Source organism: Netta rufina, assembly GCF_964035555.1.
Source record: "Netta rufina genome assembly, chromosome: 6".
NCBI lineage: Eukaryota > Metazoa > Chordata > Aves > Anseriformes > Anatidae > Netta > Netta rufina.
In genome coordinates, this window is record NC_140129.1 from 14,296,167 (window position 1) to 14,323,617 (window position 27,451).

Below are 27,451 nucleotides of genomic sequence, written 5' to 3' on the forward strand. Positions count from 1 at the left end.
GTAGACATGTTAGCTTTTATTAACTGATCAGACAAACAAGTAAACCATTTCCATTAACTCTGATTATTTGATTCTATGACATATTATGCTGATGGCCTTCTGCCTCGTATAGCAGTGTTAATCCTCAGAAAGCAACTGGTTTCCTCCAAACCAAAAAAGGTTTTGTACATTTCAAGTATACTTTCAATAATAAGGACAAACAAGAAATGCTAATTGGACATACGAAAAAACAGCTTCACTAATTTTAAGAATTCCTGTACTAACACCCATAAAATGTCATGGAGGCACCTCTTAGGCAATTTGCTAAGGTACGGAGAAACAGCATCCCATTAGTTGTAACCAAAGCAACGTACTTTTTATTAAAACAAAAAAACAGCATGCAGAACTAGCATTTCTGTTTACAGCATACAAAGTTATTTTTGAAATCACCAAGCATATGGTACCTTAGGTAGACAAAGCTATTTGTTTGAAGCTATAAGCATATCCCACATTTAGACCCTCAGTTTCAAGTCACTAAACATTTTTTCCCTGTGATTTTATGCAACACAAAGCATTACAAATTATATCCATTCTTCTTTACAGTGAAACAAGTCACCAGTTTACCAAGCAATTTTTTTTTCTGATAACTACAAAAACATTAAAACGAACTCCTCTGCATCTATTATTTCTCTACCTAGAGAGGACACCTGTAGCAAACCACAAACTCTTTGTGAAATACAACACAGTTGGGGCAGCTGCTCTTGTCATCACAGGATTTGTCTGTTTATTTTGTCACACATTCAACCATGACATTTGAATGATTCTCAGAAACTTAATTCTAAGCAGAAGAAGAGATCAAAGACATTTTAAGTGGCATAAAAAGAGAGTCTTGTAAAACCCTCATTCCTTCACCACAGTTTTCATATAGCAATAAAAGGAAACACAAAACTGCTTGAAAAGGTTAAGTCCTAAGTCAACTGCTAGGTTCCTCTGATTATCTTCATTGTTTTCGTCATTCTTTCCCCTTCACCCTGCCCCCAGTTCTACTCCAGAAACAGTGCTACAGCACCTATAGGCAGATGTGTTTAATTTAAGGATATTCAACACTCACCTCACCTGTTGGAGATCCAAGAAATTAGAATGTAGCATTAGTTATTTGAAAAGACATAGCAAAAAGCAGTGGTATTTTCACTCACTCTACCTTATCTTTGTCTTCCACAACATCTGCCAGCACATCATCAGGGTCCAGGATTCCTCCATCTGTGTACTCCAGGTGGTGAATATTTACCCAGTAAGTTGAATCCTGTAAGAGACAGACAAGTATTCTCAACCTAACCTTGCATGCTTTTAGCGCCATCAGATGAAGCAGTTTTGTATCCCATCTCCTTCACACCCACTTCCCTCTTAAATCATAAGGTAAAAGCTTGTTCTAGAATTGAAAATTATTGAAAAAGGATAAAATGAAAACTGCAGACATAAGACACTGCTTACGGAACAATATGCAAAAAAAAAAAAATTGCCTGTAGTATTTTTCCATCCTGGAAATTTTAACTCACAAAGAGTTGTCTCATGGTCCTACAAACAGCAGTCCCAAGTGAAGAGCTCCTTGAGCTCTCCAGGGACCATGGCACCCTTCATCTTCCCAAGCTGGGATGCCTCCAGGGCACCCTGAGGAGAGGAGCACCTCCAGGCCAGCTCCTCAAGGGACGAGCTTGGCCACCAGCAAACGCCGACCAGGAAGCAGGTGAGTAGCTCATGCCAGGGGGTAATCTGGCAGCACATGACTGGATTTAGGCACCCACCAGGACCCTGCAGTAAGCTTTGGGTGAATCTTACCGTCCTTGAATCTTTTCAGTTGCTGTTTCTATTGTAGCAAATTCCACTGAAATCATTCTGTTTAACTGGTTGAAGATCAAATGCTGATTAAGTGCTGTTAAAAAATCATACCATCTAACCTTGTTATTTACCATAAAGATGGAGAATAAATCCTTAATCACTGCTATGCTGAAGTGGCATAAATTCAATTCCGCAACAGTAGTTAATGGGTTTGTTGCTTGTTGTTTTTTTTGGAGTAGTTGATAGTTGGAGAGCTTGAGTTCTAATCAGTGCACACACAAATACATGTATGCATGGACACACACATCTCCTAACAGTTTCTGATACATATTTATTTTTTTAAAAATACACACACAAACATGTATAAAAACATTCACCATTTTTCTCCTCTGAAGAGGTTGCTCAGGCTGCCATTGCAAAAAAAAAAAAAAAAAAAAAAAAGTAAATCCCAGTTTGTTTCCAGAAGTGAATGCTCTCACATTGCAATGCAGCATCGTATATCATATAAACAGCAATTAGTCTTTTGAAACCAATGTTTTCCTCAACCATTAACGACTCCACTCCAGTAACTGGGAGCTTAGCCATCCTTCCACTGACCCTGAAGCCAAAAGGCTCAGACAGTACTGCTCAAGAGCCTGTTCTCCAGACATGAAACACAGAGGGGTGCAGGCATACAGCTTAGTAACCACTGTCTCCAAACTGTAACAGCTAACTGCAGACACAACTTGCCAGAAGGACAGGCTAAGGGGCACTTCTATCTGAGCTTGCCCTACCAGAGACAGGTACTGGGGTTTAACAAACACATGGCAGATCACCAACTCACAGCAACACGTTTGATTGATCTATGGTACCAGCATCAATTCAATGCTTATCGAGGCATCTTCTACAGCACACTGAAGAGGAAACATACTTAAAATCATAAAGCATATCATAAAGATCATAAAGCATATCTGAGACCTCCATCAAATAGTATGGAGACTGGCCAGAATACACATTAAGGATCAAGAAACTAACATGTACATATAGCCTCAAGAAAGGCTTCAGAAATAAGAAAGAACACTGCTGAGGTGCAACATGCAGTCTCAGTGATTCTACTTGCTGTATCTGTATCTTCAATCCCTTCTTTCCTGCCAAGTCTTATTAGATCACTGTTCTCAGAAGCAAAGTGAAGCGCAATAGATGCAGCATCCTGACTAGCAAGTTCCTGATAACTGGTTTGGATGTTCCCCTAGTAAAGAAGTTCCTGAGAAGTACGTACATCCCACTCCCTATTTATTTATGGCCATTCTATGACTTTTGGCCATCGATGGACAAAGGATAATTAAGATAATTCCATTGCAGGTACAGATGTGGATCGATTTGATTAGACTATTTTTTAAATCATTAATAGGCAGCAGGCAAAACAACAGAATCCACAACACACAAGAATCCTAATAATACCAAAAGGTCAGCTCATCATGCTGCAACCAACTTCACTGGTGAACTCACAGAACGTTTTTCCTGTTCTGATCCACCTACCTTCCACAGTTCAATTTCAATTCTGACATGTACTGGTTTTGGCTGGGACAGAGCTAGTTTTCTTCTTAGTTGCTATGTTTTGGATTTTTAACATAAACAGTGTTGGCAACTCATAAATGTTTTAGCTATTGCTGAACAACATTTACACAGAGTCAAATTCTTTTCTGCTTCTCACACTGCTTCACCAGTGGGCAAGCACAAGATGCTTGGGAGGGGACAAGGACAGCTGATCCCAAGTGCCTAAAGGAACATTTCATGCCACGTGACATGGTGCACAGCAAAAAAGCTGGGGGAACGGAAGGGATGATGAGAGTTGCACACACAGCTGCTGCTTTACCTCTTAAATTGAGAAAACTCACTGAGGTAACAACAGTTTTAACCTTCCACTTCTCTTCCCCATTACAACTAGGGGGGAGTAAGCAGCTGTGTGGGGTTTAGCAGCCTGCCAGGGTTAAACCACAACCTTTTTACCCCCCGCACTTGTTTGATGGTTAGGTATTTGTACAGTACAGCACGGCTGAATGACAACCACCTAATTAGGTATATGGAGCATCTCTATTTGTAACATGTCTATTCTATCAGGAATTTACCCCTAACTACAGTTATTTCATTTTGCACTGAAACCAACTATTTGTGAAATAACTGTTTTTTTTCCCCACTCTACGTATCAGGTGCTCAAAAATCTGAAATTTAACTAGAAAACCAAATTGCATGTTTTTATCTCTGCAAAGTGATTAAATGCAGTCAACTACTATAGCTTGGTGGTTTATTTTTAAGCCCATGGTTTAACTATTTTTTTCTGTAACCACAAAATTCCTAAGATCAAAAGGGGGAGAAGAAATGTATCTCTGTGCAGCAAGCAAGCAGGTTAACTTTGATCAAATAATTTACTTAATGCTGAAACCTTGTGAAAGAGCACTGCTTGACCCTACCAATAAACCTACAAAGTAAAAAGATTCTCTCAAACTGGAATGCATCAGTAGCTACAGATGTTCCTGCTGAACCTTTAAACAAACAGGAAAAATATTCATACATATTAACACTAAAACAGCATACTTGAAAATCACCCCTCTTAATTAGATGAACTTCTGTGGCTAATATTTTTGTCTGAAGATACATTAAAACCTGTTATACATATTATGCTACTTGGAGAGTCCTATGCACGGAATAAAGCTGATATGAAAGTAAAAAAAAAACAACAAAAACAAAGAGCTGATTGGAATATTTTGCTTTTGCTGTTTGCTTCTACTTGTGATTCTGTAGCTGCACCAACCCAGATGTGCCTTTGAAAGAGAAACAAAGAAAAAAAAAGGAGTGTAAAAGCTGTATTGTCCCAATAGAATGCAGCAAGTTGGCAAGAAACAAGCTCAAGACAAACAGCCACCCTAAATTCCATCACGCTTAACAAAATCCTAACCTTTTTACTTTGGGCCACAACAAATACAGTAATTTTGTGTTTTTGTCAAAGGCCCTATAAAGAGAAAGTGAAGTCCCTAGATCAGTCTGAAGGAACAGAAGACACCATTCCTCAGCCAGCCTTCAGAGCAAGTGTAGCTTCAGGAGCCACATCTTTAGAAGAAAGAAACAACAAATCTCACCAAAACGCTAGAACAGAACAAGATGCATATGGTCTCCTCAGCAGAAAAAATAAAATAAAACACACAGTTTAGGTGCTGGTCCCCCCACGGCGGCTCAGACCCACGCTGTGTGAAGGCACTGACCTTCTGGGCACAAGGACCCCCCAGCCACAGCAACCGCCCGACTGCAGCACTGAATACATGCTGCTTCGTAACCCAGTTTCACATCCGTATTTCTATTATCTTAACAGGAACAGCATCCCTGAGAGTTAGAAAACGGAAACTATAGAGGCAGAGAGAGCATTGATTTTGACAGACTTGTCTGATGAAACAAACAGTAACTGCTTGTAGCAGTTTCCTCCTAGGTGGAGGGAATTCACTCTGCACAGTAACAGATGTAGCAATGCCTCAGACCAGCAAAATGCTCCCCCTTTCCAAAGAGATCTTGGAGCCAGAGGACATTTTTTGTTCCTGGAATGAACTCCAAACACCACCACACACAGGATACCGTGTCTACTACAAAACTAAAATCTATGTATCAATGTCATCCGTTTCTTTCCTCCCAGACAACTTCAAAGAAACAAACAACAACAAAAACCAGGGACTGAATAAATTAAAGCAGCTAAAGCCTCCCCCCCACCCCAACAAAAAAAATCACTCCCCACTCTTACAAGGACACTTTGCAGCAATTAAATGCACCTGGCAGAGCACATGCTCTTAAGCAGAAGAGCTCTCATGCATGTGCTCTGCAGAGGACAAAGGTCTGCAGCCTCCAAAAACGCTGTCCAGATTAACAAATCAAAGGGATGACCTGAATTCCCAGGTACCAATAAAACTGTATTTGAAACTTATCTCATTAATTAGCTTTGATTCTGGATGTTCTGCACAATAGCCCTTTCTTCTATAGGAGCAATTACTGAGCAGCTTATTACGCACCATAGGACATTTCTTCTGCAAAAGCAGAGTTTTTCTACCTTGCATGTTCTCATACCTGCTTTGCTAAGCACCACCTTCCAGAACTGCAGTATTCAGCGTGCACGTGTTCTACTTAAAATAGGGAGGAGAGGAAATCCACTACTGAAAAGTCAATTGGCTTGAAATCCATTCAAGTAAATTTGCAGCATATTTGCTCCCAAATGCTCTCAATGTTAGCAGGGTCATTTAGGGAAAAAAAATAAATATATATATATATATATTTTTTTTTGAAATTGTGCCAAAAATCCTAATAGCATAAGTGTAAAGAACTTAAGGGTTATATGCAGTGTAGTAAGGTAAGATATGGAATATCTAAATATTTAAAGGAAAACCATGAACAGGTTACGTGGTATATTCCTACCAACACTTCCCAAATGAATATTGAACAGTTACACTAACACACATTTTACCTTAGGGCTCCAAGTCATGTTTGTGTTTAACATCAAGCCACTTAAAAGCTATTTATCATCATTTCCTTTATGTGTGGTAGAACACTTTAGGAATTACTATGCAAATATTTACCAAATGATAAATTAAAGCCAGGTCACATGAATGCACAAGTATGCTGTAGGCAGAAGTGACATAAATTAAAAAAAAAAAAAAAAAAAGTGGTTTTGATGTTCACATTGCAACAGAATCCTAACTGAACTGTTGCCCCCTAATGCAGCTCCTTCGGCCTTCATGTACTTTGAAATAATTTCAAGAATTTTTGTATGCATTTGTTTTTGGTCAAGAACGAACAGATTCAAGTGAAAGACCAATCCTTCTATCATTAAGGCAAACCTATTTATGTATTTTTAAATATGCATTTTTAAGACATCAAAAACTCGGAGGACCATCTTGATTCCTTTTTCCTCCCTATGAATTTGAGTAGGAATGTGGCAGTCCATTTATCTGAAAACTTCATTTTCAGTTAATGTCAATGAGAGAGAGAAGGGTACTACCATTTAATCATTTTTACATTGCATAGTGCAATGTGATCTATCGCCTCCCAACACGTGAGTACTTTATGATTTCTATAAGCAGTCCAAGGCTACATGATGCATTAGCATCCACAGCCAACTAACATCAAGCATTAGTGGTCAGCTCTGCAAGCTGTGGTTTGAGAGTTACAAGAAGTATGAGCTTGGTCACAGCCTCAGACTTATCTCTAACTCCTTCCCAAAACCTAGCACTAAGTTAGAACAGCCTCTAGCACTTTGTTTGCTTACCACCACCATCACCTCCTAACAAGCCTGAAGCATCTCTTCTATTCAGGCAGCGTTTCATCCCACCACCCGTGGTAGCAGAGGTGGGGTTTCAGCCCTGTGGGAATACAGAGGCAGACTTCCCAAACTCATCAGTTGATCAGGACGTAAAGATTTGCATAATACATACTGAATTTGCTGACTGCTAAATACTCCTCCGTCACAGCAGAGGGATTTCTCAAGAATGACCCAGAGCTGAACAGCGAGCAGATGTCGGCAGCAACAGAACAGGCAGGCACTTGAAGCTGGGTATGCAACATCAGAGAAGCAACAATAAAAACGTACCACGCCTCCTCCTCTCTCACAGAAAAAGAACCGTCTAATTCATACATGTGAGGACAGCTGAAATGGTAGAAATACATAATTTCTCTAGCAATAATATCTGTTGCAGACATGACATCTTAAAAAAAAAAAAAAGCAAACACAAGAAGCTGATGTAGAAAGCCAAGACTAACAGCTTTCTGCACAGGAGATTAAGTCTACTCCAGACATTTACAGAATTCAGCACACCCTAATGTTGACCAGACCCAAATAAGCCCCCCGGATGAAGACTATACATTATGACTTCTTTTCACAAACTTCCAGAAAAAAAAAAAAAAAAAAAAAAAAAGAGAGAAAGCAACACTTGGGTCTCACTGCTCAGGAAACTGCCAAAGTTTGTATTACAGCAAAACAGAATAATTTACAAACCCATGTTTCCAGGTCTCACTGTTGAAAATAAACTCATACTTGGAATTAATTACTTCATTTTCATAGCTCTATAGTTCTCCTGAATAAAATTAAATGAGACATCTGTAATAATTTCTAGCTAGAAGTTCAGAAGTGGCAGAAACCTTCAAGATAATATAAGGAAGATAAACACGTCACAGAAGAGTGAGATGGTAAGAAATAGATGCCTCACATATTCCGTAGCAATTTTTGCTTTCAAGAAAACCAAATCTGCTTGCACTAGAAGTGAAAATGCTATAAGATGCTAGCGAGAAGATAAAACTTCTTCATATTGCTCTACCAGGTGACAGGATATGCACTCTCTCATGTCAGTGACATTCAAGATCTACACAGACTGACTTCAAAGCCACAAATTAAAGCGGGGAGAGAAGGGAAAGGACAGAAGGTAGCCTGCTCAGAAAGAAACTGCTTTTAAGCATTTGGCAGTGAAACAAGGCAAAATTCTTCAATTTTAACGGTAGATTTAGTGGGGCTGACTAACAAGCTCTCAACTCTCCTGCCAAAACTTAACTTCACCTCCCTTCCCACAGCATTCCCAGACAGGACAGGCATTTTCACTTCAGCTGATACAGCTACATACATGCAGCCTGAAACTAATCTACCATAAGCCACAAAGACTCTGAGTACACAAGAAAGTAAAAAACACAGTACTGCCAGCATCATCACTTTTAACAGCGCTGACATCCCTTAGCTCCCTGCTCAGGAGGGCAGACCCACCTCACAGCCGTAACACCCGCAGAACACAGCAAAGCCTCCCCTCCGAGCTCCCCTTGCTGCAAGAGGAGACCACCTCAACTACGTGGGCAAGTGCTTCTGGGCTGGCAGGCTGCACCACACACCTGCAACACATGGAAGTACACAGCTGAAGTAAAAGCATCACCACCTGCTTTGCTAGGGCCTCTTAAAATGAGTTTTCACCTAATAATCACTTACCCAATCTTTGACCAATTGCCTCGACAAAATTAAAGGGATACTAGATTACCACATACTACTGAGCGTGGTATCATCCTAACAACGAGAGCAGCCACCTATCTAAAATACCCCCTTAGAAGGCCTCCCCTGTTAATCACATACAACAGTGAGCCTGTACCAAACTGTCCCTTCGTCACTTACAATTTGTTCTGACAGCGTACATGGATCTGCACATGAGGAACATACAGGACTGGACAATCCCTAAATCAGTACATTTTTGAAAAAAGCAAAAAGTTACCTGCAAACAAACATGAAGAACCATCTTTTCATGAGGATTCAATATACCTCAACTACAAAAAAAAAAAAAAAAAAAAAAAAAGAAGCTCTCACAAGATCAATATGCTTTTTAGCACAGGTGTTTATTGTAGAAGGATATGCTTAATCTGTTTGTGCTTGTTTTATTTTATCTGCCCTGATTTCAACACAGGAAATGAAATTAGAGATCACGGGAAATAAAGTCATTCTAAATAATACACCCATGATTCTTTGTTTCCAGCTGCACTACACACATTGATTTTCAGAGAGGTTAGGGACTTTTTCACAAAAGAAGAGGTTTTACTCCTAAAAGAAATCAATTAAGCATTCAAACATGAGCTGAACCAAAGACATCCCTACAAAACAGCGCTGTTTACCCTGTCTTTTAGAAGATCTGCCTTTAGATGATACCAGAGGAAGCTATTCCAATAAGCTCCCAATGAAAAGCCCCATTTTACGTATTTTCCCCCATATACATTAACATTTTGTCCAGATTCATTCACTTCATCTTTCAAGACTATTTTTGAAAACTGCACCCACATACACACCCTTTTTCTTTATATCATCATTGGATGTGATATTGCCAAAGGGTGGAATCACAGAGTAGTAAGGCAGTCACAGAAAAATAAGATTTTTACTTAAGGTCACTTTAAATATCCAATTTTAAAAGCTTCCCTTCTTGAAGGTGCTAAATACCTGACATCAAAATGGAGACTAACCACACCGGGTAAGCACAGAAACAGATACAGCAGGACACCTTGGTCACTAAGGTCGGGCTTTACACCTCAGCCAGCCTGAAGTTTTTGTGAAGTCTGCTCAGGCTGTCTGCCGGCTCTTCAGGATCAGAGTGGAAAAAGCAAAGCAAACAAAGACAAACAAACAATTCATGCATGAGGTCTGCGGAACACCACAGACCATTAACAGAAGAACTGTTACACATCTGGGAAAGGGCAGAAAAGCCTTCCCTTGCTTTTCTTTGAAGTCAAAAGGGAACACTGAGTGAAGACAGACACAGCGTACAACCAGAAGGCATAGCTTCTTTCTAGCTTTCGGAGTGCAGCTAACACAGCACCAGCACAGCACTGGAAGGTATATTTAACGTGCTGAATGGTCATTATGCTGAATAGTCACTCAAGGGACTGCAATATTTCTAGTTCTTTAGCTATCTTTACCTGATAATTATTTGAGAAATTAAGAGGACTACATGCCACTACAACTACGCATCAAAACACAACAGCATGAGATAAGCATGGTCTGATAACCACTTCTGTCTTCTCCTCCTATCTTCTGCAGCACACCACCATACACAAAGCTTTATTTTAGATGGATGAAACTCAACTGTTTATCGGTCTTTTTCTTCCTCCTTCCTTCTCTGATTCTTTTTTGGTTACAATAAATAAATTCCTTTTTTACTGAGAAGACAGGAAAACATGCGTTTCGAAAGCCTAATAGCCACCTCCTTTTACAGCAAGCCAAACTTAGACATCAGCAAGGTTCCAGCTCGGGCAGTCTCTCAAGGTGAAGATGATTCCTTGTTCTGTAGCCACCTTTAAATGATTATGCTTTGATAAATCAATAGGGCTATGTACCAACAAATGGGAAGTCTTTATTTCTTACAAGGAAGGAAAGGTAGTTATTCTTCTCACGTAGTGAACTCCACTATCCCTAGAGAGCAGGAAGAAGAGAAAGTTAGTTTATCCTGACAGATGAATACTTAAGGAGGAGGGGGAAGAGACATTTCCCTGAGAAGAAAAACAAAAATAAAAAAAAAAAAAATGCAGAGATCCCTAGCACAGAATCCCCAACAGTCCAATTGTCAGAGCACGGCTATATAAATCCAACCTCTCAAAAAGAAGAGCATTCTGATTTTATACTGAATCTGAGTAATAACCAGTCTCTAAGTATGGCTTACTACCTCCATACTATCTGAACACTGAATAAAATACGATTTAGAGAAGACATTACAGGGCTGAGGGATCACGAAACCCACACCTTTCCACTGCCTTCCAACATTTGACACTTAAGAAACATACTTCAGTGAAGAACAAGTATGCAAAACCAGAACAGGCAAAGATCTTTGGAGACATGCATTTAGGCAGAGGTTCACACAGACTGCAGGACTAAGAACTACAACAAAAAAGCTCCTTAAAGTCTCAGCTAAAACTGAAGTGCACTGTGTGCCAGGCTTTGAATTAAAGACAGCCTGCCAGAATGTAAATAAGAAATGTAAACAGATATCCAGTTATAAACTAATACCTTTCGGCTCATTGAGCCCTTTAGACTAAGTTGCTTCAACAAGCTAAAAGCACAAAAGGCTCACCCCTAAAAAAGCTGACACCACAGCTCCAAAACAAAACATCTCTAAGTAAAACCACAACATTTTAAGCGCATACTTTAACTTCTGTATCCCAAGTTCTCCGTGTCAAGTATTAGCTAAACTACTCCAAGTGCTATTATTATGCCAATAAGCTACACCTCCACAGGCACCTTAGCAATAATTAAATAGCATTTGGTCAGGCATTTTGTTTCTTTGAAGAAAATACCAGAGGGTGGAGGGACCCCAATCATTTCTTAAAATCCAACTTAAAGTGAGCACACAAAACTTGAAGGCTACTCGTTCAAACTACCAGCCATTTCTCACACAGAAATAAAATAAAATAAACTATTAAGAAAATAAGAAAGACATGCATACAGATCTACTGTATTTCAAAAGTGAAGTTCAGGTTAAGTGAGTGAAAAACAACATTGATATTTAGCCAACTAAAACTGAAGATACCTTAAATTCAAACCACTCAACACAGCTACAGAAACAAGAACTCAGGGCTGGCTGTAAATTCACACAGCTGAGCTGGTTGCTAACTCTACACTGAGGTATACCAGATCCTAAACAAAAAAACTGATAAAGCACTCAGCAGCTACAGAAAGAGCAGCCACCACTTCAGTCCTGCATCTAGATACTATCTAAGATAAATTTATTTACAACCGTTTGGCCTTACTTTGGTGAAGTGATTAATGTATTTGCAGCTGACACAGGACTGCTTATCGGGGTGACTGGAGTTTCAAACGTGTGATTGAGCAATAGCAGACTCCAAACTCCCACACCACAGAATACAAATGCTGGTAAGACAATGCAGAGCAGGTATGATTAAATCCCCTAACTCCTTGTAATGTAAACTGTGCTTTAGATAAAGCTCAAGCAAGGAAAAAGCAGCAGTAAATTACAGAAGTACATCCATACTTCCACGTGAGAAGCCAGTATGTATATTGGCAGGGGGGCTTTTTTCTTCCCCTGATACGGAAATATTTCACCTATTTCCCAGAAAGCAGTAGGGTGGCACTGCGGCAGCACAGACCTACATGCTGCACAAAACAGACATTGGGGAGTGGGGGTTAGGGCCTGACTGACCTTCCTGCTCCAAAATACAGCCATTAGGGACGATGTCAGGCCCCAGTGCTGGAAAGCTGCTGAGACAGCTATGCTAGCTTTAAAAAACAGAAGCATTAGAAGTATTTGAAGATGCAAGCTGGGTCCCTGCGAGGCAGAAGTTCATCTGTTCATTACACAAAAAAAGATAAAAGAAGTGGGGGAGGTGAAGTAGCAGAACTTAGAATTGCTTGTGCAGAAATAAAGGATTCTCAGCCATACAGGTGTTGGAACAAGGTCTGTACTAAATGAAGCTGTTACCTGCCAGTTTGTTGTCATTTGAAATGCTAAATTAACCAGCCTCCCCTCTCGCTTTACTTCTCAGTAGCAAAAATGACTGACTGAGGAATGTTCTCACGGCACAAAGGACAGGCAAGCACTGCCAAATTCTGAAAAGATTAGTCAGCTTTACTGGTTCTGGCTAGCATTTGAAAAAAAGTGTGCAGGAATTTCAAAGAGTAATAAAAATATCTAGCAACATAACATTACGCAGTGGGAATTATTACATAATCTCTCTTATATTTTTGTTATGTTACTGGTTGATGGGTTTTAGGTTTTGTTTTTTGAGATGCAGAAAACACACTCTGTGAATAGACCAAACCATCTCTATCTGAAAGGGTATTGGAGGAGCTGAGTGATGGAACCAGATGAAACTCAAACAAAGACAACTCTCATTCTTGAGATCAACTTCCATCTTCACCTGAGTAAAATACAGGATATCCCAGAATTAACACGTCATCAAAATCTTAAGCCATAAAGGAAGTGGATATTGGCTAAGTAGAAGACAACAAAGAACAGAATGAGGTTATTCATTCTTTCATAGAAACTCAATACTGCTTGTGTACAGAAGCGTTATTCCCTTCCCTTATCCTGAAGTGCAAAAAGGCGTCCTTTCTCCCTCAAATACCTGCAGGAAAACAGAACCACAAAGGAGTTGGGATGGGACATCGTTAGAGATTTACAAGGAAAGAGAAGGAAGGCCTCTCCAACGGTGGTGAAAAGACTTTCAGCTCAAACATGAAGAAGGACACATATCCCAGTTACTGTTCTGCGGCTCCTTTCTCCACCCTTCTGACCAGGATGGCCTTTCCTGAGCTGGGCTGGGGAGTGTGCACACAAAACCTTCCTTACACAGTTTTAGCCCAGCCAATACAACCCCGCAAAGAGAAACTTCAAATGACAACAGCCTGTAAGAAAACTTGATCAAATGCTCTATTTGCACACACATCGCAACCATGTTGAGATGAACACGAACAGCTTTGGCTGCATTATTTCTTACACTACGCACATGCTTAACAGAGTTAGGCTCCACAACATAAAAGCAATACTAGAAGTCTGAAAATTCATTAATTTTTAGCAAGATTACAGCATTATTTAACAATCTAATTATTAAATTGTGGTCTGTATCTTTGAGCATTAACCCACCGTTGCTTAAAACTTTATATAATGTGCTTCACATTCATAGCTTAATAACAAAATCTAGCTTTTGTTCTTCTTCACAATTTTAAGAAATCCCTTTCCTCGTGCTTCCTAGAACTCATTTTTCCCCCAGACTGCAGATTTTGTTTTACTAAACAGTATAAAACTTGCAGTGTGCGAGATGTTTCAGAATTGAAGCAACATTTAAAGAATGCTAATAGTCCACTACGACCTATTTCTAAACAATTCCTGTATACAACATGTTACGTGGAGCTGAGACCTGCACTCTCGAGTCGGCTATGAACACTAACATCCTGGATTTTGCTCTACCATGAGGTTGGGGTTTATTGCTCTAAAATCCCCATTGATAAGCCAAACAGTTAATCTGTACACACACAATGCATAAAAGGGAACATTTCAAACCAGAAAAATGGAAGACACTTATAATCACCACAGCATTCACATTTGAATGACAGCTAAACATAAAGACACATCAAGCATTCAGCCATCTGGAAAGAAGCTGGTATTTTTTCATATTGTCTATTCTCAAACCTTTAAGACAAGAGTCAGAGGTTGACCAAGACTTCCATTTAGCAAGATGCTCTTTTCATATCCACAGCCATTAATAAACCGCATTATGAACAATAAGCCAGACCTCTCCACTTCCTTCGAATGCAAAAGATGGCTCTGTCACACCAAGATAAACAATGTGTGTATGCTGCCAGATGTATGTTACAGATGAAACATCTGAACTTACCAGAACAGACCTACCTAGTTGTCCTAGTCTCTTTGAATATTGCTTATTTAATAAAACAAATACAGCAATGAATATACATTGTTCCTCCAGACAAGAAATGATAGGTTGGCAACACAGGCAACTGCAAAATCCATGCTGTATAAAACATATATTTAAAAATAACCAAAGTGGGTCTTCAGTCTATATTCAGAGCTAAGTGGTAGAGTTAAATGTTGCTGCAGCAAAAAATAAAAAAAACTACAAGATATCAGAGACTGGGATGAGGAGATCAAGAAGACGTAGTCCAACGTTAGCAATACATTTTTCAATGTTACATGAAAGGTGCAATAGTAAAAGGTACATTGCAAGTACAAAAGCAAATCACCTACTCTTTTCAGTGTCTGATTTGCTGTAATTACTCCCCCCAAACTGACAAAATTAATTTAGATGGGAGCTGGCCTAAGCCAACATGTTTCCAGACTCAATGATTAAGGGGTCAACACTGGTATACTCCCATCTGATCTACCTCATATCAAGTACAAGTACATGAAAAGGATAACAGTTTAAAGCAATTCTGTTCTCTTGACAGTTTTGGAAAAAAATAGTGGATTATAAAAAATAAAAAGTAATTATGAGGGGAAAAAAACTCAGAAGCAATATACTTAAAATGCACAGTCCATGAGTGTTTTTTTCAAGCATTTCCAAGCCATGTCAAGTATTTTAAGCAAAAATGAATTCTGAATGTTGTTATTTGGAAAGCCAGTGGAGTGCTTTTTATGAGAGTTTTTCAAGTAAAGTTAGTGTCTCCCACTAACTTTGAATGAGAGCTATTCAAATTACTGTTCCTGAAAAAATAAATACAGAAGACTTCTTTGGGTTTTCGAGTGCTAGTCTTCTTACCTAACACAGAAGAGCTGTCACTGATCACTGACAGGATAGACCTCAATGCTTGAATCTCCTCCCTGTTCCTAAAAGGGGATCTCTTCCTTTTCACTGCCATCTAAACAAACCCTGCCTTACAAATACTACTACAAACACGCTGGTCCTTCTCCATGCACAATGGCAAAATGTCAATGAACTTTCCGCTTTTCTTGCCCAACACAACCATTTCAGGTTTCCAACTCCTCAGGGAGTTTTCGTTTTCTATATTATAATGCCAGGAACTCCTGAAACAGTTGTTCAGAATACATTCAGCACAAGCAGCAGAGGAAAATTAATTGTGACTTGGCAGCAGTTGGGTTTTTCACATGAGCATAATTGTGTGGGAGCTGAGCATGTTAACTCCCTTCAGTCCTTGAAAAATCTCAGCCGGTCTTTCTACCCCATGCAAGACCTGGGTAAATTCAACTCAAGCAAGCAGTCTCCTTCCCAATCTCCTGGTTTTGGGGCAGTTAAAGAGCAGGTTGAGGTACCAGAAGCAGAAGAGGACAGCCAAGTTTCCAACATCAGCAAAAAAACACTGTCATATTCGTTAAAAAGGTGCATACCGACTGACTAAACAAACACAGTACCCAACTTCTGGAAAATATGCTGATAATGTGATTTGATGTCAGCATACTGCTGTAACCTGTCCGACAGGACAGAAAGGTAATGGGTTGGATCCAGAGGGGGATACAAAGATAACTTCTGTAGAAAATCTCAGCAGAGCGAGTAACCTAAAGAACATGCAATTGAAGTCAATCAGTCAAAGCAAAGCACGACATGTTTCTGGCAGATTAAAACAAACCAGGTATTTCCTCAAGTTTAGAAAAATAGCTTGTAAAAGTAATCCAATAGATTGTTGACAACCCCTCACAGTACTTACTTATTTTATTAGCAAGAAAAATTATACGTTAGCAAAAATCATTATTAGAGCCAATAACTTTTTAACTCAACACAAGAGGTTTGGAGTTAAACTGCATTTTCATAAAGAGTTCATATTTGATTGATGCAATAATGTATTTGTCTCTTTTTCCTGCAGGCTTAAACAATTACTGACATTTTTTCCCATGCAAGCCCTCTGGAGACTTTACTGAGCTAAAAAAACCTTCTGCATCGCTTCTGGGTTCCATACAGGCTTTCATCTGGACTAACTCACAGTTCAAGACAAAGGAGGATAACTGATAAGAAAGAACTTCATTAAACTAACTTAAGCAGTGAATGCAAGACAGGAAGGTTATTTTAAAACCAGAGGCTTAAAAAAATGTACATGAGATTCAGTATGTTCATTTAAGTTACTACAGATATAATACGACAGAGGCTAGAATATCAGCAGACGAAGTTACCCACTTGTCTCACTAACTACTTTAACACATGTTTTCCAAAAAATAAAATCCCCATGTTTCTCAATTAAGTCTGAAATTACTATTTTCACCCCAGCCCTCAAAGCTGATGTCACTACCTTAGCTTTCATCCTCCTCTGGACAGCGGTTGCAACAGGGCTTTTAAATAAAGACCTTATCCCTTTTTCATTTTTCTCTCTCCCAACTCCCCTGTCTTACTATCCTGCCTCAGATAATTTTGATTTCATCCTGGACAGCAACCAAGAAACAGTTTTCATTACATAGCTGCATAGGCTTTCCTACACATAAAAATAAATAAATAAATAAATAAATAAATAAATAAATAAAAACACGCAACCAAGGTTAAACTGCTGTAAAACTGCAACCTCACCTTAATCAGATTTGTGGAACCCGCAAGTTACTTCTACTTTTAAAACTAAATGACTAAATGCAGCCATAAATAGCATTGTTTATTGCTTCCTCTACTTCAGCACTACTATACTCCTGTTCTCTCTTCACGGTGTTTAGCATCTAGGAGAAAGACAACAAGAAACCCAAGATCAGAGAATCCTCAATCCAAATCCTTATTGAACAAGATAAGAATTTTAAAAAGCCTTATAGAGAACCTTAAGTTAGGCTTACGTTAAAGCTAGTAGAGAGAATTTAAATAGCTGCTCAGCCAGGAATCCACAGGAAAGATTCTGCCGCTGACCTCCAGGCAGGAATTGCAGGGTTAGCCAGCATATGCTAATATGCCAAAATATGGCTAATATGATAAAATATGGCTGAGGAAGTTTCTTATCCAGGTGACATGCTGCCTTCCTTACTCCTAGAACCCACCACTTCCAAAAGGCCTGCATCAAAAGCAGTCGACAGCCAACACTCCCACTAACAGCAAAATCTTCAAGTTGGCAGTCTGGTCCTACTTTTGGCTTGTGCTCAGAAACAAAAAAAAGTAGGCAGCAGAGAACATCGGTGCAAAGCTTTGTAACACACTAAGTATTATTGAGCCAATTCCTCACTCAGTTAGTAGCATCACGTAGCAGCCTAGACATCTTTTCACCCAGCCACCTTCTGGAGCAGCTTAAGATCATCTCTTTGGTTACTGGAAGGACAGAACCCCATTCATGCTAAGTTTCAGGGAACTGCAAAAACACTACTTAATCCCCACTGCTACCTTTCACACAGAAAGCATAAATCCATACCCATATTAAAAGAAATAATCCTCAACTGTAGGACAGTCTACAAATGGGTGCTCAAGATCCACTCCAGAGTTTGGACACCGGACAAATCCAACATGTACAGGGTTAATTCATCAGGATGAATGACAAGATCATGGACATCAGAAAACATGGCTTAGTCCTCTTCAATGATCCAAAGAGAGACAGGCTGGATTCTGACTCCTTTGGAGCTGGAACTGTTCTCAGTTGACCTGCATACTGACGGCCTTAAAAGAAACAGGACGTGATCATATAACAAAATCTTCTCTCTTCACAGAGAATGTGTGACTTGGATATATTTGATAATAAAGATCAGCTCAGATGTTGATGCACTGAAGAGAATGAAACAACGTTCTCTGTAACAACCTGAAGGTCTTACATGAATTTAAAAAAGAGCGATGAAGAGAGAAGCTGTTCAGCTTCTGGACAGAAAGCCACACAGTTTTCCAAGAACTAAAGTCTTGAAGCTTGTCTGGATGCATCAAATTCTGTTTTAGACTAAATGTTCTATGTAGCTCTGTCAAGTGAGAAATTATTGGATCTGTAAAAAGTTAAATAATTGGGTGATCTTTTATCATGCACCCTCCAGTAACTAGTGTTTTGTCGGGAATCTGGAAAGCATTCCATCAGATAAGCTGCACTGCAAAACCTTTTGGCTCACTGGAGCCTCACCTCTAAAGGCAATCCCAAGCCAGAAAAAAAAAGTCCAAACAGCCAGCTGTCAGCCTCTACCTGTCAGATCGAACTCTGCGCGCCTACAGCCATCCATCTTCCTCCCCGTGTACCACTCAGATAAACAGGATCCTTATTACAGGCTGTAGTTTTCTTTTCCATAGATACAGCAATCAAAGAAAAGCCTCACCACAGTGAGGCCTCCTACTTCAGTACCTGCTGCCAAAGCACACCCACGAAACCAGAGAAGAGCGTGGCTGAACCTCCCGACTCCGGAGCACCCCCAAGAGCAAGTCGAAGCACGGGAGGAGTGCTATGGCACCTGCCACAACAAAGCGAAGACATGACTCTGAAGGGATATACCGATGGCACAAAAATTACAGGTTTACACTAGATAGTGAGACAAATTTGGATGACAGATTAAAACATTGCAATGGTTCGTTTAATGGAGGTATCTATAGTACAATCAGTAGGCATGAGAAAAATAATTTATAGAAACAAGTCTTACACATTTCTTCTTTAAAGTAAGGGTAACGATCCAAAGAAGTCCTATCCAGTGCAATCAGTAATTTCACATAACAGGAAGCTTGCTGTACGTGGAAGTTTTTGAAGCAATACTGTAGAAGAAATAAATTACTGATGATACATCTCACACAACTACCCTAACACCACGTGAGGAGAACAAACACCACTTTTATTAGGGGAGATGCTGGGTAACATACTACATTCTTCTTTCCATAAGGTCTCGTGTCAAGCCCGTTTTCTAAAACCTTCTCATGAAGCAGCTTGCTCAGTTTACCAACATATTTAGGGCACTGTCTGGTCAGCGGCATCTACAAGTCTGTTTCTATCGAGAGATCACTCACAGGAACCCATCACAGCTGTTAGCCAGCTCCCCAACATCAAATGGGTGCATCTTTATTAAAACTCAGGAGTGAAATATAAAAATACAAAGCAGAACCTGTTTTCAACAATACTAAGCTCAAGCCCGTTAGCATCATCCCATTTGTTAAGGAACAAACACAGGCATCCTAACAGGGAGCTGGAGGGATTTCAATAACGAAGCAATAAGCCTTCATGCCTAGGAATGCTGCAGTTATGACATTAGTGTCATTAAGAAAGCCTGAAGAATGTCGTGCTCAATGGGGGAGGAAATCGCTGCTTCAGCGGCAGGACGCGAGGCTGCACAGTGTGGTGCAACCCAAGCGACCCCACACCGAACAGCTGAGGAGGAAAACACAGTCACATAACATGAAGCATAAAAACTATAAAGATAAAACGATAACAACTATATCTATTACAAAAAATAGATTTTTTTTTTTAAAGAAAACACCAACAGAACACAACCCCCTGTTTTCAAATACTTTGAAAAAACTAAAGCAGCATTTTATGCAGCGAGCAAAAGCATCTCTCAGTTCTGTCCTATGCCAGAAGGGAATTTTTTGAACATTAAACCGTCATACTGCATGCTGCTTCCCGAGCTGGAAATAAATAGATGAAAAACACCATTTGGGGTTTGAAATTCTTAACAATCGTACAAGAGCATGCAGAGCTTGTGTTCACGTGGGCAGAGGAACAGGAATCAGCCACTACCGAGAACTTTGTACTGCTCTTCGACAGCTCCTTCCGTGACTGTTTGCACACCCAGTTATTAGAAAGTCTTTGCTGTCTCAAATGAGAACAACTGAAGGATACTCAGAACTTGATAAATATGTTCCAGGAAACAAAAATGAAAACCCTGTACTATCGTGTAGATTGATGCCTGACCTGCAATATTTCCATGATCAGCTATTCTCAGTTTGCCTACCGAATTTCCACTAGCTTTATCCAGCGCTACCCTTCAGCCAAGCTTTTCCCTTGAAGCCCATTAACATCATTAACATCAGGTAACGATGTTCAGCCAAAAGCACAGGTTGCTGGCAGAAGTCTGCTTCGTAAAAAAAAAAAAAAAAAAAAAAAAAAAAAAAAGAGAGAGAGAGAGAGATACAACAACTAATTTTTCAAGTTACATAAGTACATAAAGCCCTGTAAGACGTTTTGCATAAGTCTGACTTCCAGTCCAACAACAGTTTTTGTTTGGATTATAAACACCTGTTCAAAAGAGAAAAGGAGACTGGAAACCTACCAAAAACTCATTACATCGACACTAGTAGCTATGAAACAGTACAGAAGCAGACTTCGTAGCATTTTATGCAGAAGTGATAGAAAAAGCAGGCACTTTTAACTCTCCAGTTTTCAGGATCACTATACAAATTCAACTCACTTCAGACCAAAGAAAAAGCCACTGTCAGCAGCTTGTATACAGTTCTGCCTCCTAGCACATATGTAATATGCACATGTAAAACACATACAATTCATGTGTGCAAGGTATTCAACAATAAACCCTCAACTTGCTTCTCACAGCATAAAGTATTTATACAGCTTGAAGGACAAGCACGCTTCTTAACAGAGCTTCTCTGACAACTGATCAGAACTACACATGTGGAGGAACTGAACTACTGAACTCATTTCTCAGCTTGTAAATTCGGAGGACAGAGAGAAATTAACAGTCTAGGAAAACAATTGCTTTAATAACAACTTTAAAAGCAAGTTCTAGCTAAAGAGCATCTCTGTTCCTGTGAAGCCGCCCCTTCGGAAATACTCACACAAATACCCACTGTGAAACTTCTCATTTGAACTATGCCTTAATTAGAAGGCTTTGTACAACCACCACATTGACTGCACAGCCCACGAACATGCTGATTTGAGGAAACTAGTGCCCTTGGTTTCACCTGGTCCCTTGGAACTACTTTAACAACTCGACCTAATTTGGTGTGCCAAAAAAAAAAAAAAAAAAAAGAGAGAGAGAGAGAGAAACCACAATCATGCTAGGACAATGAAATCACCAAGAGAGGAAAAGCCAAGGAAAAAAAAATGTGGTGAGTGTATCTCCTGCATGATTAAAGAGAGTTACAAGTTACCAATAGAACTGAAACAAAAACTCTTTAAGAAATTCACAAATTCCGCCACTTTGAAGCTATTTCCAGCATCCATGAAGTATCCCCAGTATGATTAAGCCAATAACAATTTGTTTCATATAAACACTTTCTGAGATACTTTGTCTCTTTCCCTTCTTTTCCAGTTACATGAGTCAGTTGCCCATGAACTCCTACAACTTCTATACTGCTTTTTAGCATGCTGTCATAGTGGCCAAACCTGAAAGGTGAATGCAGAAGTGATAATGAACTGTTCACTGAAATGCATCAGTTTCCAAGACAACTTAAAAATTTGCTACCATACCGTATCTTATATAGAAATACTTAGGCAAACGTGGCAATGAATTGTTAAGAATATTCCTTAGTGAAAGTACTTAAACCAGAGCTTACTTGACCCATCGTTTTGGTAAAACTAAGATTAGGGACTTGCTCCATTAGAGCATAAGATAGGAAACTTGCTAAAATGAACCAGGACGGAAAAGAAAGAAAAGAAAAAAAAAAAAAAATAAGGACCAGGTTCATGACAACAGTGCCACAGAAATACAGTTGTATGACTCTCTCTTTAGGAAGGACTAAGTACTCATGATTTGCACAAAACACAAAAGCCTTCCTAACAATGGACTTCTTTCAAAATTTCCCTGCTATACTTGGTATCTTCTGAAGAAATCTGTTATGTTTTTTCAAACATTTTTTGTAAGCATAAAATTTTGAGTCAAAACTTGTTGTTTCCCTCTCCCTCTCCCCCCACTGTTTTCAGGGGAACTGAAGAACATTTACTGCTCCTTCTGCTTGCTGGCTGATTTACAACAGCAATACACAATTCTAGAAAACTATCATGTTGTGGGGCAGACAAGACTAGAAAGAAGGGGAAAGATCTATTTTTTCAGTCTGAATTAGAATCTGATACACAGTCGAGCTGCAGCTTTAGCCCTCTCAATGCCTCTCACCTGGGGAAGCTGGCCAGTACAACCCAGCAGCCCGCTGTTCTCCCTCCCATCAGAAACACACCCGACTCGAATCAGCCTGGCCACTACTGTTCCTGCTTCCCACTCAGTCCAACCACCAATTCAAGTTACCATTACCATTGCAGAGCCACCTGCTGGCTTTTGTACCTTCTGACCAGTGGAAATGCAAGCTGCAGTGCCCATCACAACTGGGGACCGAGTCCAGGCGAGACAGCCCAACTCACACGTGCTCGTCTGTGTCAGCAGTCCCAACAGGAGGCCCTCAGACACCGAAAATGACCCACTCGAGAATTGAACTGCAGCTTAATCTGCACATCGTAAGCTGTATGTAAATGGAAAATTGCAGCATTTATTAACTTTTTACATGTTTCCCTGTCCCACCCATTCAACTGGCTTCTAAGAACAGACTTCCAACAGCCACAGCAGTCACGCCAAGCAAGCCGCTAGGTAAGCACCAAACACGAGGACATTCCTGGGCAGGCGATAACCACCACTGCTCCATCCCCAGCTCCTCCAGAGGGATAAAGAACATCTGGACCAGCGAGCTTTGTTGTTGTTGCTGCTGTCAGACATTTCTCCATGGGCTCCAAGTTTCACTGCAGGCTAAACAAAAGTCCTTGTGAATGTCACTTCCCAGGCTCAGGGCCATTCTCTTTGGGCACTTTCTGTACCACCAGCTGTTAGTTCTCTTTTAACACGCCGCCGGAGCGAGCATCTCCAGCTGAACCAAGGGCCTCACTACAAGGCTGGCAGCTCAAGTACTGTCCCCTGCTTTGGGGAGTGGGGTCTCAGAGGGGAGAAGCACGAGCACAATGCTGCATTTAGCCTTGGAAGCACCGTGGAGTTGCTGTTAACAGGACCGCACAGACCGAGAAAACACGAGAGCTTAGGTAATCCTTCAGACCTGACCCAAAATCTCTTTCTCCCTCTCATCCATATACTCAGGGAAAAACAGAAGACAAAAGGTCTCTCAATTCACTGAAAAACAATCGAGGAGGCACCTTGCTTTGCATCCAAGGGCCGTGCCTCACAGCCGCAGAGCAGCTGACACACCTCACCTCCTGCCGTGTGCAGCACCTCCACTCTCACTCACGCAAAGAATCCTAAATACAGATAACAAGCAAACGCTCCCCAAGGCACCAAAATACCAAGTTACAAGGAACAGTAAAGGACTAAAGGCTGACAACAAGGAATCAATTCTACTGAGTGAATCTACCTGCCAGCAGGAAGCCTTATCACACATGTTACCAAACAGAAGAAGCAGATCCTGACTCACAGAATTCCATCAAACTTCACTTCACTGAAACACAAATAACTTTCTGAGATGCCAGTCACTTATCTGAAAATTTATTAACAGTTCTCACAAAGAAGCTGATTAACAAAACATTTGTTTAACCACCCAAGACAATTCACAACACAGAATCCCAGAGCACAGGACTCTCTTCGCTGACACTGTCACACAGACAGTGGGTCCCAGCAACATGAAGGTATTTGAACCTGTGGTGGTTGGACCAGATGGTCTTGAAGGTCTTTTTCAACCTTAATAATTCTTTGAACACTCCAGAAAGTCACGTCTGCCCACTCAGCACTACAACAAACAGTGCTCCTGACAATTCACTGCTAATCTCCCAAGAAAATAATCCCAGTCTGATTCTTCAGCTGAAGCCACAGCCCTGTATTTTGTTGTTTTAATGACAGCACTCGAGCTTTCATGACCAATCCTCACCAACGCAGCCCAGCCAAGAAACCAAAACAAATGTGCAGAGAAAACGCAGCAGGCTGCAATAAGCGACTGCCTGCAGAGTTCTCAGCTATTTACCAAAAGTCTCATGGAAATGTGAGACTTGGCCATTTGTTGCATCAACTTTCCCCTCATTACAAATGTAGGTTTAAAGAGTCACTAAGTACTGTAAACCACTAAAAATTTTGCTAGTATTACACACAACAGAAGCCCAAATATCTTACACTATACATGAATTAATATTCTAATCTCATGTCTTCCCCTTTACCAGACATGACTGCTCTGTAATGGCAAAACTCTGCTTCCAGAAGAACCCTTGAATTACAAAGCTTCTCACACATGTTTTTGGGGTATTTGACAGTGTTGTAACTAAGAAAAAATTCCCAAAGCTTGTATCCTAGCTACCTTTTCATTTTCCATTCTGCAACTATCAAAGATGTTCCTTGCATCAATTTTCCTGCCTTCCCCAAATGCTTGGGCACTTTAACAATAACATTTTCCACTTTGTTTTTTAGAAGTTGTTAACGCTTCAGAAAAAAGTTACATAAAGCACACTTAATGTGCCAACAGCAACAGCAGTATTCTGCCACAGGAAGTATTCCAAACATTCTAAATATTTTGAAAAGAAAAACAAATATTCAGTTATCTTTCACATAAACCTGTTTATGCACCCACACCACACAACAGATTTTAGTTGTTGATTATCTTGAAATAATCCCATTCTCTATGGCAGTCTATGTTTATGTAAAAAAAAAAAAAAAAAAAAAAAAAGTTAATTTTAAAACAAGCTAGAAAAAAAAAATGGCAAGACAGCCATGCTAGATTGGACAGAAACACTCCACAAGGTAATAAAATGAACTGCTTGTGACTTCTGTACTGCTTGTGACTTCTGTGACTTCTGATCTACTTATCCAACCCCATATTTTCTCCTCTGGAAAGAGCACCAACTCCAAATACGTTTGACAAGATGAAATTTGTCTCCGTATCTTTGTGGCTAATTCCACTGCAGACCATGTAAACTGAAAAGCAATTAATCAAAGCCCTGAAAACAAACTTTGTAAATTTCCTTCAATCAAGAGGGAGGTAGGGTCCACAAGTCATCAAACTTTAAGTGACCTGAATGAAAACCTGTTCGGTATTTTTCAGGTCCTCAGGTTGCTTCTGCCCTCCTTGCCAGCTCTCGTGCAAGCTGTGAACACCATTCCCCAGCGTGACCAGCCATTTCTGAACAAACTGGCCCACAGCCCATACTGGGTCCATCTACGATGCAGAGTAGGGTACCAAGGACTTCCATCAGGATAAAGCCTGGAAGTTTCATTTGGAAAGACAAGAAATACAAGGTCAGAAACGTGAACCCTCTCTCACTTTGCTACAGAGAAGGCCGGATGTTTCAGACCTCACACCACCTGAACGAGGCATAGAAGATGAATGCTTAGCATGAAAATCATTATCTGGAACTATCACCTGATAGCAAACTGGGTACAAAACCTTAAGACGCGTTAAAGGACAATTAGTTTTGCATAGGTCTGGTGTTTATCTGAACCTCTCTCTGGCTATTGGGACTTTTCCCCTATAAGCTGCTTCCTGAGCCCTCTAGAACAGGCAGGGCCTGACCCAAAAGGCAGAGACCCCGTCAGTCCTCTCTGAAGGAGTCTGAAGAAAAAGCGAGGCGGGAAGGAAAGGTGTATGACGTATTTAGACAAAAGCCTCTCAGGTCACCTTCTGGCTACCATCACCCCCCAGACTAACTCCAGGGTCATCACAAGTATGGGCTGAAACCAAGTTTTACACGTCCAAGTTCTCTGCTACCAATGCACTTGGCTGTGCTGAGCCCCATCCTTGAGAGGACACAATTTGGCAGTTTTGGGGCTCTGAACCACGCGTCGGCGCAAAAGGTCGCGCTGACTGCGGGCCAGCACAGCACCAAGAAACCTCAAGGCGTTCTGCAGTTATCACACACATGCAACATTTGATAGGGAAAACGTTTTTAATATAAAAACATGTCCCTCGCGCCCTAGGTGTGCCAGGGCCGGTTAGGCAGGACACTCGCTGGGGAGCCCTGTGAGGGTGGCCACGGCCCCGGAGCCACCCCGGAGCCCCCCCCGTGCGGGTGCCGGCTGTGGCACACGGCTGGCGCCTGGCTCCCGGCGCTGCGGGGCAGGAGGGGAGCCCGGCTGCCAGCCCCGTGCCGGGGCAGCAGGGACGCCCCGGGAGCAGGGTGCGCGGCCTCGCCAGGCCTCCGCCAGGCCCCAGCAGCGCCGAGCCGAGCCGAGCCGAGCCGAGCCGAGCCGCCCCCGGGCGCTGCCCCCCGCCGCCCCGTCCTCACCTTCTCCTGCGCCCGGCGGTAGCGCTGCAGGGCCTGCTGCGTGAGGTCGCGCACGCGGAGCTGCCCGTCCTTGCAGGGCACCACGATGCCGGTCCGCCCGAAGCACACGGTCACTTTCATCTCAGCGCGCCGCCATGCCCTGCCCGGCCCCGCACGGCTCCGCTCCCCGGCACGGCCCGGCCCGGCACGGCCCGCCGCAGGTGCCGCCGCCCGGCCCTGGCCCTGGCCCTGGCCCTGGCCCTGCCCCTGTCCCCAGCCCCGGCCCCGGCCCCGTCCCGCTGCGCGTCCCCGCGGCGGGGGCGTGCCGGCAGGTGCGCGCCGAGCCCCGCGGCCGCGCGCGGGCAGCGCCGGGAGCGAGGCCGCGGCCGCCGGGCTCCTTCCGCCAAGGCGCCACGGGACGGGACGGCACCGGGGGACGGCACCGGGGGGACGGCACCGGAGGGCCGGGACAGGCCAGGAGGCGCCGCCCGCCCGCCGCCGTCCCCGCCCCGCCGTGCGCCGCCGGCGGAACGGGCCCGGGGAGGCCGCGGCGGGCCGGGAGCGCTGCGGCGCTGAGCGGGGCTCCCCCGGCCCCTCGGGAGCCCGGCCGGGCCTGGGCACACCGCGGGGAAGGAGCCTGGCACG

The 27,451-nt window shown here is 41.7% G+C and overlaps 1 protein-coding gene across 3 annotated transcripts in view; it reads right to left on the bottom strand.

The window, feature by feature from the left end:
- Nucleotides 1-26,959, bottom strand: part of PARD3B (par-3 family cell polarity regulator beta) — a 397,678-nt gene extending 370,719 nt beyond the window's left edge. For all 3 annotated transcript variants that reach the window (XR_014618549.1, XM_084288820.1, XM_084288819.1), the window contains exons 1-2: nt 26,828-26,959; nt 1,181-1,282 (exon numbers count right to left, since the gene is read on the bottom strand). Coding sequence is in view for 2 of the 3 variants with exons in the window: in XM_084288820.1 (XP_084144946.1) it covers nt 1,181-1,282; nt 26,828-26,947 (222 nt within the window). In the remaining variant the exon portion in view is untranslated. The remainder of the gene's footprint in view (nt 1-1,180; nt 1,283-26,827) is intronic.
- Nucleotides 26,960-27,451: the final 492 nt, after the last annotated feature.